This window comes from Amblyomma mixtum, chromosome 4, assembly GCF_055824585.1.
Source record: "Amblyomma mixtum isolate Tamu chromosome 4, ASM5582458v1, whole genome shotgun sequence".
NCBI classification, from domain to species: Eukaryota; Metazoa; Arthropoda; class Arachnida; order Ixodida; family Ixodidae; genus Amblyomma; species Amblyomma mixtum.
In genome coordinates, this window is record NC_143015.1 from 90,213,847 (window position 1) to 90,235,070 (window position 21,224).

At 45.0% G+C, this 21,224-nt stretch overlaps 2 protein-coding genes across 2 annotated transcripts in view; one reads left to right on the forward strand and one right to left on the reverse strand.

Moving 5' to 3' along the window:
• Positions 1-21,224, forward strand: part of LOC149347382 (uncharacterized) — a 114,165-nt gene that overhangs the window by 27,379 nt on the left and 65,562 nt on the right. The window lies entirely within an intron of this gene.
• LOC149347383 (uncharacterized) lies at positions 1,381-19,576 on the reverse strand. Its single transcript, XM_089587037.1, has 9 exons — positions 19,316-19,576; positions 19,150-19,238; positions 17,737-17,992; positions 16,960-17,058; positions 15,841-16,191; positions 9,060-9,121; positions 6,782-7,004; positions 3,333-3,449; positions 1,381-1,710 (listed from the first exon to the last, which is right to left on the reverse strand). Exons 1-8 carry the CDS (start codon positions 19,497-19,499, stop codon positions 3,337-3,339), a joined length of 1,377 nt encoding a protein of 458 aa, XP_089443163.1. The 5' UTR covers positions 19,500-19,576; the 3' UTR covers positions 1,381-1,710; positions 3,333-3,336.

Sequence of the window (21,224 nt, forward strand, 5' to 3'; positions counted from 1 at the left end):
GCGATGAGCAATCGCAATCTAATGTGTTTCAGTCGACACCACATAGGACGGAAAAACTGCCCGTGCGTTGTTTATCAAACGACAAGCCGTACTCTCGGATTATTGCGTGTTTGCTTACTACGCAGTAAGTACTGGTATGACCGCCGACGATCGACCCTGGTGGACTCTGCCATGGTCGTTGCGATTTCTACGCTCATAACCTGCTTTCTGTAAGCTGTAAGCAGAAAGAATCGGGATATGTTCGTTCAACTGCAGTCTGTAGGCCGCCGGCTTTTGCTCCGGGCAAGGAACGCACAATCTCGGCAAAAGCGCATATCAGCTTGTTGAACGTCCACCTAGAACAAGCGGGTGCACTGTATAAATTTAGCTGCGTATCGTTTCTGCAATAATACAGCTTTATAGCAGAGAACTGGCACTGGAATGAAAGGCGCTAAAATAAAGCCCTGTGTGTCGGCACCTCACGTCCTGCGTGTGTTTGCATGACGATCAGCGCTAGAGCTCATTTTTATCTTTTTTTTTTAATGAGCCAAATGCGAGGAGGTGCATGCCTGCGGTACTTCTCAGATATTTTGAGCATATGTGGCAGAAGGCCTGAGCACGACGCTGTACAACAGTTGGCGACGACAAAATCAGCACTTTTTTTGGTCGGCGCGACAACTGCCACATATGCCCGCAGAGATGTCTCGAGCAATGTGCTCGTGAGGGCTTTTAATAAAGGACATGTTTCAGTCAAGCGTTTTTCAAAGCATATCCACTTTTGCACTGCGCCAAACGTAATGAAGACCATACGCTCCCATATCGCACTCAACCAACACTTCGTAAAACACGTTCAGCACATGCATATATGCGCGCGTCTGAACGCATGCTCGGAACTGGAATCAGGCTGCTCTCGTGAAAGGCCTCGAACACCATCGCAATATCCGCCGGGCGCACGAAATTAACAGCCGAAATATTTTGTGAATCAGAAGTATGCGATCGTAATATGAAGTGAGCAATTGTGCTTGCGAGGTGGTGAGACGATCGAAATATGATTGCGCATACGCACGCAAAACATATAAATAAACAGCGAGAACTACCGCAAAAGCTGCCATTGCAGGCGACACAGTCGATATGCACCGTGGCCTAGTCGAAACAAGCGCCTGCATCGAGCAAAACATCGCATGAAGAACCGCGGTCCTTCTAGTCCTTACAAAAATGGCCGCGCGAGCTTCCCGCTACCATACACCTCTCTGTCGTCTGCTAGCTGCCTGAGCGCGCTCGATTTTCTCGGGTTGCCCCGCCCACTTCCGGTGGCTGCCCGAAACCGCCCAGCCAGAGAAAAACGAACGCGTTCCGGGCAGCCACCGGAAGTGGGCGGGGCGACCCGAGAAAATCGAGCGCGCTCGGGCAGCCCGCAAGCAACCCGTGGGCTGCCAGAGGCGGATAATCGAAGAAGCCCAGTGTATTCGGTAATTTTTTTCCTTCCTCCAAGAGCGAACCCAACTGTCGATGCCAATGCAGTTGCGTCCGTTTCATAGCAAGCGCCCAGTGTTGCCCAGCTGACAATAACACTCGGCTAAATTTGGCTCTGTATACTTGCAATGGCCGTAAATTGCCGTTTAGGCGTATCTTGGCGCAGGAGATTAAATTGGGGCAGCATGGCGCAATTGGCGCAGCACTTCCACCCCTGTTCCCGCGATGCGATCCACCTCAGATCCACGTTGTGGTCACCTGAGAAAAAAATAAGCAAGAAAGCTTGTATTGCAAGCCCAAGCCCATATGTTGCACAAACATTCTAAAAATGAATTGGGAAGAAAACTGATGCAAGAAAAGGTGCGAAAAGGAGACCATCCCAAAACTACAGGCAGGAGAAAACCGCACTTTTCGAAGCAAGATCATAAATTACACTGCCCCACTGTGTTTATGCTGTCTGGCTTCCTGCAGTGGAACATTGAGAGGTTTAACATTAACAGAGTTGAACATAGGCACTAAGCAAGCAGGATGCAAGAATGGTGGCAGCCTCCACAATAGCCAGCATGCAGGAGAAAAACTTCACAACCACAGGAAACGAGTGATCAAGCCCAGCTACTACATTTTTCAGGCTGCCGCAATTTTTGTCTTAATGATGGTTAAGAAAATGGAGACTTATTGAAAGGGACCAAAAGAACTGAATGAGACATGTTCGATGGAAATCTCCCTGGTAGGGTTTTTGAAACAGAAGTTCAATACTGAAACTAACCACCAATAATGTGGACCAATTAGGCCCCTTCATCAAGGGTGACTGAAATATGAACCAGCATGCAGCAGCAGGGAGCGGCCTTCAGTTTACCTTTGCTAAATTAGACGAAGTACGCTAACGTACGTGGAGGAGAGCATTCCCTATTCACTGTCACCTTTTTGAAGGTTCCGCAGCCAAGACGCTCACCTCAGCGCAAAAGATACTGCCAACTGGGCAGGAGATGCATGCTATGTAACAAGCATGGCCAGCAAGGCTTTCAAAATTCTCAAATCACTGCTGTTGATTGATCCAGTAGCTTTGTTTTCAACGGTTCCCCTGTTTTGCGTGCACCGCACCTCTTACCACTTAGGCTACTTTGCCCAGCCAGTGAACGTGCAAGCAATGATTGCCCTCACGGGCCATCACCACGGGCTTGACAGGCGGTTACTTAGTGTTTAAATGCCGCCTTTCTATGTTCTTTACCGGGCCTTAGATGTTCTTTACCGGGCAGTGTCGGGAAGCTTGAGAAGTGCTCTTTGATCTCTGTACATGACCTCTTCAATTTCGGGGGGAGCTTCGGGGCCTCTTCGTTCGCTGTAATTGAGTGGTGTGGCCAAATTGTTCGCTGTATCTGCGAATTACTGCCATTGCCCTTATGCATATTTTGAGAGCACATCAGTTCGTAATATGCATGCGTTTTTTATATCTGCAGCCGTAATAAGCGAGCTCAACTGGGATGTTACTGGTACTCACCTATGGGGCAGAAATACTCATTATGATAACGAAGAGTTCAACTTAAATTGAGGACCACGCAGTGAGCTATGAAAAGGGGAAGAGGGCAGAGTGGGTCAGGGAACCAACGCGGGTTAATAACATCCTAGTCGAAATAGAGAGGACGAAATGGGTGAAGGCAAGATAACTGATGGCTCTTAAGAGTAACAGAATGGATTCCCAGAGAAGGCAAGCATAGCAGGGTGCAGCAGAAAGTGAGGTGGGCGGATGAGCTTATGAATTGAGGGGATAGGGCGGCCGCAGCTGGCACACGACAGGTTTAATGGAGATATGGGTGAGCCTTTTGCCCTGCAGTAGATGTAGTATGATGATGATGATGAAAAAAAATTAGCAGCTCACTTACTTGATCAGCGGCGCAAGTCGGAGCACTTCTGTGCCAAGTAGCGGGTTAGACGCTTGTGGCGTTTCTGCATGTCTTCATCTGGACAGCCTTTAACCTTCAGGTAGTGCCAGAAGGAGTCTGCAAAGACAGGCACAAAAAAGTTATGTGGCAGATCAGAGAGAAAGGTGTTTAATTGATGCCCAGGTGTCCTCAAATGAATTTTTTCAGAACTATATTCAAGAACGTAACAGGCAACTAATCTGAAATTGCTATGAAAAGGCCCCTTTCATGTTATCTGTTGAACTTTTACCATTTGGCCTTTTTTGGTGCAGTTGAAAACAGACATAGGTATATCCCCCAAAAAAATATATACCGTATGAATGCATGTAAGGGCTGCACTTTTTCTCCCAGATGTGCAGCCCAATTTTTGCAGTACAACCCATACACACGATGTGCAAAAATTTTTTTTAAGTAAAAACACTAATCTGGGAATGAGCGGCATTTATTCTACATTCAATCGTCACTCGCGGAGTCTTAAAACTACGAGCTGGTGCTGTGCACCGGAGCACGCTCATCCCACAAGTCATGCAGCATGTCCGCTGTCAGTGCACAGCCATTGCTCCGCACTTTCATCACATAACAGAGCAGCTCTTATTCCAGTTCGGGAAACTTGCACGGCTTGCTTCAGAAACTAAGTTTTTTTGCAGCTTGTGTTCCTCAATGCATCCTTTTGGTTGCACCATCGTCGGACACACTTCTCGGCCATGTCGAATTTCCTGCCTACCGCATGCTTCCCATGTGCGAGAGCGAACTCCCAGCCGTGCCGCTATTACGGTGCTTGCCTATCGTGCTAAAACTGCAACGCTTGGCAGCAGCATAAAAAGGCCACTAACTTTGAACACAAAAGCCTAACACAACACGAAACACATGAAAGCCACTAGCCACTAACACGCTACCACACCTCCTGTACATTTGACAGCCACAAAAAACAAAAGCTGGTGATACTGATGCCGATATGAATAGCGGGAGCTCATGGCAGAGAACAAATTTGATGAGCCGCGGCCTCGGGCATCATCCGTGGGCAGCACATTGAGGGACCTGTGCGCGTGTGGCCTCCGCAATTAAGTGCACCGCTGCTCGCAGCAAGAGCTGATTGCGGAAGCGACAGCGCATGAATTTTCAAGGCTATTCCCAGGTGGGTAATGAAAAGTTTGGGTGCAGCCCTTACACAGATCTAGAAAAAAAACATTTCCTTTGGGAAAACAGGGTGCGGCCCTTAAATGGGTTTATTCGGAATATATAGCCCACGAGAGGTGCATCTTGATCTTCTGTGTTCCCTAATAGTTGACTGAGCTTGCGCAAATTTTGCGCTCTTCAACAATGCAGCATAACATGACTCCATGTGCCTGTCTCCCCAGGCAATAAACTACCTATGTGCACAACTGCCAACATGTCCTATAATGTGATCATCAAGGCTTGGTAGCCACCAAGCCAGAAAATGAAGACAGATGGGGCCTCTTCCTAATTCCGCACTATTAAATACACTGAGATATCTCTAGCTTATAATTTTAGTGCACTACAGCTACGACTTCAAACCAAAAGCACAAAACACTGAGGCAATATCCAGCAGAACACTAACATAAAAGGCGCACTACTTTTCCGCCTGAACAAGCTGTCTTCACCCGGAGCCTTCGCATGTGTGCATGTCATAAAGCCACCGCAGTCAAAGTGATATGGTGCTCCAACCTCAATCAACTATGGCTCAAGATGCCTTGCTGCGTTCCCATGCTGTGGCAGCAACAGAAGTTCCACTGGCTAAGACGGCGCTTCACTTAGTTGAAAAAGAGATACGCCAGGAAACCAGAAATCAAATCACGGTGTAACACTGAATGAAGGCTCAGGATTCTAAATACCGTATAAACGCGTGTAAGGGCCGCACCCGTGTATGGGCCGCACCCCGTTTTCCCGAAGGCAATGTTTAAAAAAAAATAAATCCGTGTAAGGGCCGCACCCCAACTTTCCATGACCCAGGCGGGAATAGCCTTCTAAATGCACGCGCCGTGGCCTCCGCGATCGGCTCCGGCTGCGAACAACGGTGCGCTCGATCGCGGAGCGCTTGATCGCGGAGGCCAAGCACGCGCACAAGAGCTTCCAAAAACTATCCATGGATGGCGCCCGAGGCCGCAGCCATCATCATCGTCAATTTTTTTTCTTCTTCCCCCCCCCCCCTCCCGCGACTTTCTGCTATCTAATCAGCATCAGTATCGCCAGCTCCAGCCTTTTATGGCGGATTAGCGTGTTCGCTGTAGTTGTGGCTTTCGCGTGCTGCCGCCGAGTAAGCACCTTATCAGCTACACAGCTGGGAGTTAGCTCTCGAACGCGGCAAGCGTGGGGCGGGCAGGGAACTCGACATGGCCGAGAAGTGCGTCCGATGACCGTGCAATCAAAAGGGTGCATTGAGAAACACAAGCTGCAAAAAAACGCGCTTTCCGAGGCGAGCCGTGTGAGTTTCCCGAACTGCTCTGCTAGTGATGGAAATGTAGAACAACGGCTACACGTTGACAGCGGACATGCTGCGCGGCTTCTTTGGGATGAGCGTGCACCAGAATAAATGCCGTTCATTCCCTGATTGCTGTGTTTTTGCTTAAAAAAAATTTTTTTTTCTAAATCGCGTGTATGGGCCGCACCCCGAAAATTGGCTCCCGAATCTGGAAAAAAAGTGCGACCCTTACACGCGTTTATACGGTATACACATTGTTATAAATTTCTTGAAACGTTTCAGAACTGCTTTAAAAAGCTACAGTCGATGCAAAACCATGCATAAACAGCAAGCGTCCTGTTCTGGTTTCAGTCCTTCTGTATAGCACAGAGTACAGCCAGAACCCAGAAGATGTCAACCAAGTTTTTAGAACTAAACTTCGGTTGTTTCTCTTTCATGGTGCGAGCATTTCCTTTAGAACTGCTTTGTTACAAGAGCAACTTCCCTTTGCAGAGGATAGCTCTTAAAACAACAATCTGGGTTTATCCTCTCTCTTTATCTGCAACACGAGCTGCTGGTTCTAAAAAAAAGAAGGTACACTATATTTCACTCGACTGCACAGGGACATAATACATATCACAAAAAAAAAAAAACTTCCATGAAGAAACAAACATTCACCAAAAAAGCCGAAAGTTGCATTCTGAAATAAACATAAAAAAGTACGCCAAAGTTTCACAAAATATAAACTTAAAATTACAACCTCTAGTCATGGGTAGTGATTCTAGTGTTGATAACAGTAAGATCTGAATAATTCAAACTTGTTAATTTGAATTCGGATAATTTCAATCTTTTCTGCAATTCCGGTGACATCAAGTTAACTTGGTTTTACTGTATGATATTAAGATGTCACAGAGAAAAAGCATGAGAAGGAAACATTGGAGCTTTTAGAAAATGTTATTAACTAAGCAAGAACCAAGTGTTTTCCACTCACCAGCCATTGAAGCTACCTTGGCAGGGGAGAGCGGCGGGAACACTTTCGTCGCACCTTTGGAGATGGCATTGTTTGAAAGTGTTCCCGTCACACTCCTCTCCGACAGCAGTTCGTTGCCCCACACTCGCACTGCCAGCTGTTTGCAGAACGACGAATCATTGCTTGCTGTAAGTAGCCGTTCCCAAGTCCCTGGGTCGATGTAACTGCCATGCCCAATGTGTATCTGAAAAAAAAAAAAACAGGAATGATTTATCAGTGTACCTCGGTAGCTCTTTCCCAGCGTCTCATGTTCTACGCAGCATTGCACCTTCTAATGGGTGTCTTCAGCAGCCTCCTGCACAATCCAAGTCACTACATGTCAGAAATATCCTGCTGATTGGAGAACATTTACATACACTGGAGAAGTGGCACCAATTTTTGGTTGTGTCCTAAGTACAAAGTGCTTTTTGCTTGCATTCTCGACAAATTTAAACGCCTATAGACACCTCATTTTATTCCAGGTTTTCTACTGTCAACGATGCGTTAGGCATTAGAATACATGGATTACTGGGGGTATTTGCCTACAACTGCTAAATAATTTATAATTAAATTTCTTCTCTCATGCTTTTTCAGTTTTGATTTCAATAACCAAACGACTGTGATGTCAAGTTGATGTTTTGGTCACATGATCCACTAGAAAAACTGTAAACTAATAGCTGACATGTAGTTTTAATTCACTACGACATTTAATCCAGCCTCTTCCAAGACCTAGAATGACAAAAAATGACCTGTCAGCAATTATATGGCTGATTTTAAATGCCTCATGTGACCTAAACACCAACTACGGGTCACAGTTACTGTTCGACCAATGAAACCGAAAGTGTCAAGAAGAAATTCAATTATAAATTATTTAGAGGTTGCGCTCTGTTACCACAGGGTGCTCCATGAATACGAATGTCTAACATATAGTTTTAAAGAAGAAAACATGCAAGCAAAAATTTGGTGTCTAGAGTGCTTTAAGGGGGGACACTGGTCTTTGAGACCGAAAAATGACCAAAAAATCGATATTCAAAAACGCACATTTCTGGAATGTACGGTTAATATTTTCCAACTGTATCAATTTCTTCCTTCAAGAAATCAACATATTGGCCATAATATTAAATTCAGATCATCGTGTGGGCTGAATTTATGCAGGAGCAGACAGTTTTAATGGCATGAAAATTTTGGACATCTGGCTGTCTTAGTATGTCAATATCTCAACATCTAGGACAGCTAGAGATGTATTATTTGCTAAGGGAAGCTGAAGGCACGGTGTGTGCAATAATCAAAGCAGATTTGTTCAATCGCACTTAAAAAATTTATAATTTCGCAAAGTTTATCGATGCATTGAATTCACACCTTGAACATTGATATTCCAAGTGCTGTAAAATTACTAATGAGGGTAAAACGGAAAAACTGCTTTGATTATTGCACTCTTTGCTCACCATACTACGTAGCCATGGATTAAAAATGATTTTTTATTGAGCAGTTTTTTTTGCACCGAGGTACTAATGAATGACTAATTAAAATTAACCATCTTGGGAACCGACTAATTTATAAGAAAGATAATTTCATTGTTGAAATCAGTATAAAAAACTGAGCAAGGTGGTAGAGTTTCATTATTGTTGGACTAAAAATAAGGAAAATAGGTATAAGACCAGTGTCCCCCCTTAATGAACCGTCATCATTAACCCGATGTGAACTGGAAGGTGAATAATACTACTGTGACAGGGGCACTTCTAGTACCGATGAAGTCTGATCCCAAGAGAAGTTGCCAGTGCACTGGACACACAACACTCCTATGCATTCGAACTCGATCCCGATCAATGAGCTGGTGCACTACATGATGCATGGCACCAAACTTACACATAGCTGCAGAATGATGGCAAACAAACAGGTTTGTGATCAAGTATAAAAGTAAATAGAAGCACTACCAATGAAAAAATCTGCAGCAACAAGAGTTTAATCACAAATTCACACAAAAAAACACTATACTACGGGCCCATGTAAGCGGTGCATGGGCCCATAAAAGAGTACCACAATTCGCCTTGGCATATGACACTGTGCTAAAAATGAAATTTTAAGAAACAAAAACCAACTTACAAAGTAAAGAAAAAAAGAGCAAAAACTCCCATGTCATTAGTTATGTCATAATACTGGTCATGTACTGACTGCAGAGATTTTTAATCTCTGCAGAAGATATGCAATCATCAGTAGCATATGCCCATATTTAGTGAGCAAGTTGCAAGGTACTGCTCACCTCCCCAGTCTCATTTGCAGTTCCAACCGTCAGGTCAAGCTCCTGGGCTGCCTTGCGAGGAGCTGCACAAAAAACACAAAGGAAGTCGGCCTCATGCAATGCAAATGCACTGCGTCCTCTCAACGCCTGCCTCCGATGAAGGGACATGGAGCAGCTGTTTGTTGGCAGAACACTGAAAAGCAACCTAGAATGCAAATAATGAGGAACCACCAGCAACATCACAAATAACATGCAAGCTAAATATGGTCAATGAAAGCTGCAGTTTGCATTACAGTAAAAGTTTACTACTTCAATGTGTACAGGGATACAAATGCACACTGGATAAACTGAAGCTCAAGCTAACAAAAGTGAACAGGAAATGAGGTACACTGCAATCTTGAAGCAGTTCGGTAGTGAGAATATCCTATTTTACTGCTGTAAAAAAAAAATTAACCAATCGTGCACTGATATCCCACAGCACATGGGACTATCGAATAGGTTGGGATTGAACCCCCGTCTTTAGGGTCAGCAGCTGAAAACCATAACCATTAAGCCACTGCTGCGGCTCCCAAGCAATTTTTTCTTCAACATGGTATTCATTACAGTGATGTAATGTTCTATGTACATGAACTATATACAAGCCATTATGAAAACAGTGTTAAACAATACACATTGAAAAGACCATGCACTAGAAAAGGGGCAATGCAGAGCACATCACTAATAGTGAGTGCCACTCCGGTTCGTACTCAGTCTGGGCATACACGTCTCTTAAATTAACAACCATTCGACTGAAGTGATCCTTTGTAGACACAACAGGCTCACAGAGTCTGTCCATCATGCGGGTTTTCCAGAGGCTGTGCAGTCCAATCAGAAAAAACATGTCCAGGGGTTCACCAACAAATGGCAGCGCAGTGAGATAGCGAACAGAATGTGGAGTCAGATGAATTCTTTTTTTAAATGTGCCTTGCAGGATATCCCAGAAGAGTACTGCATCTTTGCAACTGATGAAACAATGCTCAATTTTTTCTGGTTCATCACAAAGGCGGCAATTAACGGTAGACACAAAAATGCCCTTTTTCTCTAACCATGTTCCAACGGGCAACGTACCGGTGTGAAACCTAAAGAAAAAGGTCTTTGTATTTTTGTTTACCGGGGCATGACGTACTCAAAAGAGTACGTAAGATGCCAGTCTCGCCGTGTACAGAGAGCAGTACATCGGCGCAGGGTAGAGCATACTAATCAAATCCTTATACAACTTTTTCCTCGACACTAAAAAAAAGGAACTCAGGAGAAAAACGAACAAGTAGGAAACGGACAGCCAAATACACCTCTTGCATTATGCCCCACAAACACGGACGGTCACAAACATTGGAAGACACAATGAGGTTGGGTAAAACATGAACTAAATTTGTTTGCAGGAATGAACGCACTATTGGGTGTGTAGTGTCATGGAAAAACATGAAACGTGACACTATCTGTCGGACATACAGGTGAACTAGACCAAGGCCGCCAGCGCTTACAGGCCGAAAAAGGTTATCACGCCTCATGGATTCAAAAGACGAATCCCACACAAAAGTACCGAAAACCCTGTGAAAACGCTGGATAGGAAGTCTTGTGCAATGAATAATTTGCAGTACATAATATATTTTAGTGGCGAGAAACAGATTACAGGCGGTCACCCTGCCAAAAATTGAGAGGCCATGGGGGACAAACGTTTGAGCATAGCGCTGAAGAGTTGACACGCGGTCTTTCCAATACTGTGCGCTATGCTTATAGGCACTCAGAGGGACGCCAAGGTACTTTGGTGGCCTGCATGTCCATGTTATACCAGCATATTCAGCAGGTGTCAAACCCCAGCTACCAAATCAAAGACCGCAACTCTTAGAGCGATTAATCCGACTTCCTCACACCGAACCAAAGTCCTCCGTTAAACGAATAACCTCATCGATGCTTGGCTTATCAGTACAAAAAAACGCAAGGTCATCTGCATAAGCCAACACCTTCAGTTCGTGGCCCATTATTCGGAAACCATTGACAGCTCTACTGTTTATAACACTTATGCAAAGTGGCTCCAAGTATAATGCGAACAGGAGCGGAGACAGTGGGCACCCTTGTTTCACCGAAGACTGAATTGGGACTGGTTGCGAGAGACAGCCATTAACAATCAAGCGCGTGGTACAGGATTTGTAACAAAGGCGTATGCCAGTAGAAAGTATTGAACCGAGATTGACGTGATTTAAAAGTGCAAAAAGAAATGAATGGCACACTCGATCAAATGCGTTTGCCAGGTCAATTTGCAGCATTGCTAATTGTTCTTGAGCGTCACTGCAATACTGCAACACCGTACGTGCTACATGTAGGTTAGATTGTATTGATCGTCCCCACAAGCCACATGTTTGATGACGCCCAATCAAAGTAGACATTGCAAGCTGCAGCCGATTTGACAGTGCTCGAGTACAAACCTCTGAAGTGGTAGTTGCTCTTGCCATGTTACCACAAAGCCCGCCTTCACACTTAAACTTGTTCACGACAACACTAGTTCACCTGTCTTCCCCAGCCTCACATGCCATTTTTACCTTCTCCACAGCTTCTGTGAAGATGAGGTGCAAGCCTCACGGGTGCATTTCACAGCTGGCTTTGTGCCCAGGTGTGCTGGCACAAGTTTGAATTATTGGTGGCGGCACCTATTTGTGTTCGAATTAATGGCCAATGTTTGACATATAGTCGAATGAAGCACGGATGTACCAATTCATGCAGCTTGAATTATCCAGAAATATGAAATAACGAAGTTTGAATTAGCAAGCTTCCCCTGTATGACATGTTTACGCAAAAAGCGTTCTGGCGCTAAAAGACGAAGACAATACACACAAGACAGGACTGGCGCCAACTTCCAACTGAGTTTATTCACGGAAAAAACCACTTAATAACCACACGGCATGCAAAAAGATAAAGGCAAACCAGATACAAGGAGTGATAACAAAGACACACCGGCCAAAAGCACCAAAGGAATGATTATAACAGTGACAAAGACCCACTAAGAAAACTAATCTCTTCATCTGACAGCGACACAGGTGGCTTGCTTATGCAGATATGGCCCCTCTGTTTGATGTTATATGCTTCGATTAGTTCACGCTCTAATCTATTTTTAGACCTTGCAATGAATCTAGTGTTTACAAAACCGGGACGGCATTTGCAGCTTTTACAGTGAGTGGCCATGTGGCTGCCATAGCCATTTTTTACACCAATCTTGTGCTGGCCGATATATTTCTTACCGCAGCTTAGAGGCACAATGTACACAACATCAGCCAAGCATTCAGTGGCGTGGATTTGGTGTTTCTTTTTGCACTGCCTAACCATTGTTACTTTGTTCAAGATGCAAACGCGCAACAGCTTGCAGGGAGCAGAAAGCACCACATTGATCCTATACCTGCTGGCCACTTTCTTCAAGTTGTGCGAAAGCCGATGAATATAGGGAACCACCACTGTCGATTGTTTTTCGCTATCCTTGTTTTTTTTGACACTGTTCACCCTTCAACGTCCGCTTGCACTTCTTGATTAGGTCCACACTAATACTAGTGATGAGGTGTTCTGGATACCCGGCTTGATGAATGCGTTCAGTTTGCACATCAAAGCTCTGTGCCATCTCATGCTCGCAAGATTTTTCCAATGCTGCATTCAGGCATGTCGCAACGACTCCCCGCTTGATTAGCTTGGAATGTGCACTACTAAAAGGCAGTAGCTCTTTGCACGATATCGGGTTGTAGGACCAACAAACATGGCTGTCCTGCTTAAATTCAAGTCTCAATCAAGAAACTGTAGGCTATTGTCGTGGGGAACTTCATGTGTGAAAAGGAGCCCTTTTGATTCATTGATGAAAATGGTGACTATGTCTTGAAGGATGGCGCTTGGTTTTGAACCTACATGATCGTTTAGCACAATTAGGTAGTCATCCACATATCTGAATACCCTAAGAACGTGAGAGGTCAATAAAAGCCGGTCACTAACACGTTTGTCAACACACGATAAATAAATGTCACTCAATATAGGCGCAAGGGACGACCCAATACAGCTCCTTGCCATGACCAGGAAGGTCGCAAAAAGAGCTGGAGACAAGGATGAAGAACGAGCGACTTCGGATGCCTTGGATTGCCTGATGCACCATGTGAGTCGCAGTCGGACTTTCTATCCTCCCTTTAAGAAGATCAAGGAGTACCTGAGGGAAAACAACCTTGAGATACTTCAAAGCGACAGGGAAGGTGGCTTTATTGTCCTTCCCGAGAAGCTTTTGAAACAGAAAGCAGCTGAAGCTCTACAAAAGCACTTCGTCGCAGTGAAGTTCAATCCCGCCAAGGCTAAGAACACTGCAGTAAAGCTGTTAACTGACATGAAATTGGATCCTCTCAAGAAACTGGTGAAGGATGCTGACAGGAGAGTTCCTGGATGTTTTCTTCACGGGCAAATCTCACAAGCCTGAGTGCCCCCTACGCACGATTGTTTCAGAGAAAGGGTCCTGGCAGCCGTTTTCTTCAGCGACACTAGAAGTCCCTTCCGCTAGACGACCCGTTTCTTATCGGCAGCTCCAATGAGGTTGTTCAAGAACTTAGGAATGGGTTGCCTGGAGCACAGTCTGCTTTTTTGATTGATGTTACTGACCTGTATTATTCCATACCGCATACCGAAATGTTAATTTCTATCAAAGAGAAGATCGCATGCATAGGCGAACTGTCATTTCAGGACGAGACAGGTATTAGCTGTGGGATTTCTTAACACTTTAAGAATTTTACCGTTCATCAACTGCATTTTTTTCAACCGTCAGTTTTATATTCAGTGTGATGGCGTTTGTATTGGGTCGTCCCTTGCGCCTATATTGAGTGACATTTATTTATCGTGTGTTGACAAACGTGTTAGTGACCGGCTTTTATTGACCTCTCACGTTCTTAGGGTATTCAGATATGTGGATGACTACCTAATTGTGCTAAACGATCATGTAGGTTCAAAACCAAGCGCCATCCTTCAAGACATAGTCACCATTTTCATCAATGAATCAAAAGGGCTCCTTTTCACACATGAAGTTCCCCACGACAATAGCCTACAGTTTCTTGATTGAGACTTGAATTTAAGCAGGACAGCCATGTTTGTTGGTCCTACAACCCGATATCGTGCAAAGAGCTACTGCCTTTTAGTAGTGCACATTCCAAGCTAATCAAGCGGGGAGTCGTTGCGACATGCCTGAATGCAGCATTGGAAAAATCTTGCGAGCATGAGATGGCACAGAGCTTTGATGTGCAAACTGAACGCATTCATCAAGCCGGGTATCCAGAACACCTCATCACTAGTATTAGTGTGGACCTAATCAAGAAGTGCAAGCGGACGTTGAAGGGTGAACAGTGTCAAAAAAAACAAGGATAGCGAAAAACAATCGACAGTGGTGGTTCCCTATATTCATCGGCTTTCGCACAACTTGAAGAAAGTGGCCAGCAGGTATAGGATCAATGTGGTGCTTTCTGCTCCCTGCAAGCTGTCGCGCGCTTGCATCTTGAACAAAGTAACAATGGTTAGGCAGTGCAAAAAGAAACACCAAATCCGCGCCACTGAATGCTTGGCTGATGTTGTGTACGTTGTGCCTCTAAGCTGCGGTAAGAAATATATCGGCCAACACAAGATTGGTGTAAAAAATGGCTATGGCAGCCACATGGCCACTCACTGTAAAAGCTGCAAATGCCGTCCCGGTTTTGTAAACACTAGATTCATTGCAAGGTCTAAAAATAGATTAGAGCGTGAACTAATCGAAGCATATAACATCAAACAGAGGGGCCATATCTGCATAAGCAAGCCACCTGTGTCGCTGTCAGATGAAGAGATTAGTTTTCTTAGTGGGTCTTTGTCACTGTTATAATCATTCCTTTGGTGCTTTTGGCCGGTGTGTCTTTGTTATCACCCCTTGTATCTGGTTTGCCTTTATCTTTTTGCATGCCGTGTGGTTATTAAGTGGTTTTTTCCGCGAATAAACTCAGTTGGAAGTTGGCGCCAGTCCTTTCTTGTTGTGTGTATTGTCTTCGTCTTTTAGCGCCAGAACGCTTTTTATGTAAACATGTCATGCTACAACCAACTAGCTCAAATCAAAGCATTGCTGGAATGTATTTCCCCTGTACCCCACTGCAATATGTTTTCTCTAATATGAAACAGAAATAGGCAATTTCTTGCCATTTTTTTTTTCAGTAGAATCAGCCAGAAATCCCACTACACTCCCAACACCTATCTATGTTTGGTCACCATAGGTCACTAAAGAGACCAATTTCACAAAGCCTACTTTGCATGCACGCGTTTGCCAGCGACAGGGCTGTAGACAGGGCAGGGGTGACTAACGACAAAAAAAACTCCCGAACGTCTATGTGTTGGTAGAACTGAACGGCTGTCGGCTGGCCCCCCTCTCCCCCCCCCCTCCCATCTCCTCTCCGGCCTTTCTCTTCACATTTTTGGGCCACTGCGTTGCGACACCATCAGCTCTAAATGAGCATTTCTGGAGATTAAAATATTAAATATTACGATTTTGGCAATCTCTCTGGGTGTACAGGAGTCACGTCTCTTACTCTACATACAAATAATAAAGACCTCATGCTTTATCTATGTTGCAGGGCCCCTTTAGAAGCCAGTGCTGGCAGTACAATGCAAAGCAAGGTGCTGATGCATAGTTTGATACTACCAGGTACACGATGCTGCTAAATAAGACACTCGAGCTACATTGTGCCAAAGTGAACAGACACACAAGCTAGCTGTATCCTAGAGCAGCCAAAATAAATACCTTTTGACACTGGCCGAGCTGGTGGCACAGCAAGGGTCTGCAATGTTGTGGAGGGCCCTTGGTGGGTAAGAGTCGGGACAGGAGTGGGTGGAGGCGGGGCAACAGCCGGTGGAGGCAGGGCAACAGTGGGTGCAGGGGGGGCAACAGCGGGTGCAGGGGGGGCAACAGCAGGTGCAGGGGGGGCAACAGCGGGTGCAGGGGGGGCAACAGCGGGTGCAGGGGGGGCAACAGCGGGTGGAGGCGTAGCGTCAGCTTGCGGAGTGGTGACATCAGCTGGCGGCCTCACATGAAGTGGCGAGGTGGCACGAAGAGGCACCACAGGAGCCACGGTGTCGAGGGAATGACTGTGCACTAAAAAAATGAGGGTACAGGTATGAAGACATTGTTTCCTGCGAAAGCGAAGACAGCACTAGATCATTAGTGAGTGGCATTTAAATGCACACTGAAAATATCTCATACAGTTATGCACGCACAGTGCCAGAATGGCAAAGAACAAGCCATTACAAGCAGTGCTTCAATGCTCAAGAGTGAAACCCTACATTGGGTCATCATTATCACCAGCCTGACTACACCCACTGCAAGGCAAAGGCCTCTCCCATGTCTCTCCAATTAACCCTGTCCTTCGCCTTATTCCCTTATTCCCCAGATTTCTTAATCACATCCGCCCACCTAACTTTCTGCCGCCCCCTGCTACGCTTGCCTCCTCGTGGAATCCACTCTGCTACCCTTAAGGACCAGCGGTTATCTTGCCTGCGCATTACATGCTCTGCCCAAGCCACCTTCTTCCATAGCTCGCCGCGTTGTCCCTAACTTAAGCTGAACCCTCTTTGTTAGCCTCCACGTTTCTGCCCCGCAGGTGAGTACCGGTAAGATACAGCTGTTCTATAATTTTCACTTGAGGGATATTGGTAAACTGCCAAAAGAAAAGTATACAACAGACATAACCAGCAAATACAAAACTCTGTTTCAAAAAAATAAAACGTGGTCACAAAATTAAACTGTGATCTAAATCAGAAACATGGGATAGAAATTCCAAGGAAGCGTAATTTTCAATCTACACATAACTAGAAGAGGAATTGAAGGTTAAAGGTTGTCTAGGTACCAAGCATGTATGCTTACATGCAGAGTTGACAGTTGCAGCAGTATCATCCCCTTCGCAGCCCAGCTCGTCCTCTTGCACAGCACAGGGCACATACCCCCGATTCATCTGTGAATGATCTAAAGGAAAAGGCCAAAACTTGCGCACTGGCTCAAGAATATGTGCATCAAGCAAAGGCAGCAGAATTTCCCTTTCTTTTGTCTTGCCTTCATTCACAAAATATTTCCATTATTAAGCACTCATGATAGCAACTAGCCAGTGGTACACAATGATATTATTATGCTGGTCATCCACGGCTGTACCTAAATGAATGGTTACATGGGCACGAATTATCATGAATGGTACTGGGTCATGACTGCCACATCAAGGTAAAATCTGGACAAATGGCCGAAAGAGATGTAACCATGGAACCCTAAAACTAAATGAGATGCACTTCGTGACAAAAAAAGCACTTTCGGCAAGTCATTGCTGCATCAGTCTTGTACAGAAATCTGCTCAGTATTTCACATGACTTCTACTGAAGCAAATGGAATGTTCCCAAATGCTTCTTTTCCTCTTCCCACTTGATGCGTCTACAAGACTTCATACTGCTGCCACAATTTTTTTGCCCCCAAATCAGCTGTTAGTGAAACCATGTCCAGCACTTCGTTCTAGTGCCCTTCTAAAGCGGTGTTAACATTATCCTAAAAATGCACCAACAAGAATAAGCAAGTATAACTCGACTTCACAAAAGTAGATTAGCTTTGACAACAGCCGGTGCATGGAAGCAGCAGCATACTATATAGTGGTTTACATACCATTCCGAAGAATTTTCGCACAGAGTGCTTTCTGGAGGCTTTCATTAAGCCTCCTCAGCTTTTGGACTTCCTCTGCCTTTTCAGCCAGGGCGTTCTTTGACACCTCCAACTCAGCCCTGAGGTCGTCCACCAACGCCTCTAACTGAGCCACCTTTGAGTTGCCTGCTCCTGGTTCCTGGTCTTGAATCCCCAGCCCCAGCAATTGCTTTTCGGCTTTTTTTTTTGCAACTCCTTTAGCTTGACTTTCTAGTCTTGCCTACAACAAGATAATCAGAATGCAAATCAAGTAACACAATAACAAATGCGAGCTCACCAAGGCCTAATTTCATTGGAAAATTTACGTACAGCATTTCAGCAGGAAACAATGAACCAGTCACAGCAAGATACCACTTCCCCGACTGTCACTTGAACGAAATGAAAGGAACTGCTTACACGGCACTTTTGTGAACTAGTGCAGAAAGTGCAGCCAAATCGAGGAGACCAAACATTCAAATCGCCTTATGTGCTCAACGTGATTGCACCGAAGACAGTGCTAGTCACTGTAGATATTCAAGACAAGCGGTATATCGTGGTATAACCCGCTGACAAATCACTACAAGAACAAAGCCACTATTCATTGTCAGTCCTGCATTTCCTTTGCAAATGATCTTTTTGCATGCCCTAAGAGCAGTTGGACAGTGCGTCACATTCGTCATGCAGTACCAACAAGCCCACAACCAAGCCTTACTGAAAGCATGTAATCCTTGTATGAGACTGTTGACGAAGGCGGGAAACGATACAAATTATCCCGCAATTAGGAGCACATGCTATCTTGAAAGCAACTCTTTTTAAAAAATCTTGCTAAACAACTGACTCGCACTGTGAACTACTGCCGTGCCGCGGCGGCTAGAATTTCTTTGGAGGAGAAATTCTAGAGGCCCGTGTACTGTGCGATGTCAGTGCACGTTAAAGAACCCCAGGTGGTCGAAATTTCCGGAGCCCTCCACTACGGCGTCTCTCATAGCCTTAGTCGCTTTGGGACGTTAAACCCCATAAACCAAACCAGCAATTAAAACATACGTGGACGAAGTGCCAATTTATATTTTTTTACCACGGGTGAACGTGTCTCGCAACTCATGCAGACGTTCACACTGCACTCTGCATGCGATACATAAAGACTCACGCTTTCTGGACATCGTTTGTTTTAGCATAAAATTTGCCACCGTCGTGTTCACTTATGCAACGAGGGTGGAGGGCTTCGGACTGATGTCGAACAAGTGAAGTTATTTAACGTGCACTGACATCGTGCCTTTCACCTCCATTCAAACGCGGCCACCGCGGCCAGGATCGATGCAAGTTGCTAGTAGCAGGGTTTCTGATGGCCAAGCACCACGCCCTACAGAAAATTCGCTTGAAAGCGATTGCTATTCGCACCTTTTTCCTCGGAGGAATGTCTTCTTTATTGGCGCATTTTCGCGCCTCCTTGCGGCGCCCTCTCCAGTGCCGCATTTCTTCTTCCGTATCTGCGGTTTGCAGTGCACATCATCAATTTATGGTTGCTAGAAAACAACTTAAAAACGCGCCTAGAAACAGCGCTTACCTGTCATGAAGACGATTTTTGCTTCGTAGAACCCTCCGCAGGTAGAAGCGTCGCCGTCCCAATACACTTCGTAGACCTTACTGCGGTCGAAGTCTTCAATGTCGTGCGGAAAAAAATTCCGCACGTCTGTGTGCTGAAGCACATAACACTTCTCCTCTCCAACGTATCGTACAAGCACGTACATATCGCTGCACTTCTGGGCAAATAAAAACACGTGGAGCAACGGAGAAGCCTCACGCAAGTCGCCGCGACAACACCTCGCTGAAATGAATAGTGCAGCAGGCGCACGTCTCCGCGAGAACCCAGCAGCGGCGGCGCTGCGATCGCCAACGCTTACCACCACGTCTCGAAAAGAACACTTCAGTTTTTCGACCTTTTTTTTGCTTGAGTACGCATTTTCTCGCCCAAATTAATGTCCGCGCTCTAATTTAAAAAGGTAAAACAAATAGATTTTTGTTTTTTGTTATTACTTTGCTAGCAAACTGTGTCTAGAAGTGAGCGTTTGTAGCGCTGCCGTTTTAGTTTGCGGATGGCTAAGGTAAATGCCGTACTGGGTAGTTTGTTCCCTAGGCAGCACTTCTCTCCACTACTATGTTAGTATGCTAGCCATTATATTCTATATAGGCACGCTTCGCTTGTAGTTGTAACAAACGAATTTAAATTTATTAAATTTAAATTTAAAACGTATATAAAATAAAAACAGTCATTTTAATCTGCCCTCTAGAGAATATATATTGTGTGATTTTGTTCTTTCTCGGCCGTGGGTATGCATTAATCGTAGGCGCTGTGGGCCCCGGGACAGACAGGGCATGTGTCGTGTGGACAGCAGAACATTTACCCAAAAATGAAGGCACAAAATTTATTTAAAGCGTAGTCTCATAGCTTGTAATTAGGCGATAGATTTGTTTCCAACCCACACTAGCTTTGTTCGCGAAACTCGGTCGCACTTGGTTCGCCTATATATTCCCCAAAAAAAGGCAGCAAAAGAAGTGGGAAACGTTAGAGACAATAACTAGCTCACGCGATGTACCGGATAAGCTGGCTCAGCATTGCGCCTGCCTTGGGATCAATCGTGAATCAATAGACTGCGCTACAAGCCCACTTAGAAGCAATGCAATGTAGGGAATGCTGCTATGAGGCATAAGGCGAAATGTGCAGGCAGCTAAGCAAAATTACTTTTTGTTCAATTTCGAAACGCATGGAGTGAGATGAATTCGAGCTTGATCATATTCTTTCAGCCCGAGCTAGGCTTCAGAACCTTTCAGAAACGCTAATGGCAAGAGAGAGTGCCTGCAGCTACGTGCCATGCATGCGGAATGAGAGCAGAACTTGTCAGAACATATGGGGCATGGGATTTCTTTTTCGCGATGTGCTTCATAAGGTCTTCTCTCAACGGATCCGTTAAAGTTGAGTGAAAGGAGCCAAGAAAGTATAGTGCGCGAATGTGTGCTGAAGCGCCCATGCGCGTACCTGTATCTTCTGAGCGACCTGTAGATTCTCGGAATTTTTTTATTATATGAGCTAACATGCATCCTTTTCTGTGATTTGTTCTTACAGCTGGTTGAGTGGTTTGGTATTCTGTGCACTGTTTAATAATCTTTTCTTTACCTCTGCTCGTATTGTTAGGCTGCATTAACCTCCCTGCCTTTCCTCTTCTATATCCTCCTCCTCCTCCTAAATAAATAAATAAATAAATAAATAAATAAATAAATAAGAGACATGATCGAAATAATCCTCCGATTTGGTTCATACATCATTCCAACGTTAGACTAATTCAGTGCTTTTATAGTGACCAAATTAACCAGTTCATGCTCTATAGTGCCACCTGCTCCGAACAAAAGCCGGCGATCTGGCAAAGGAAACCCGGTCCATAAAGAATTCTGGGTAAACTCGAAAATGGAAAAAAAAA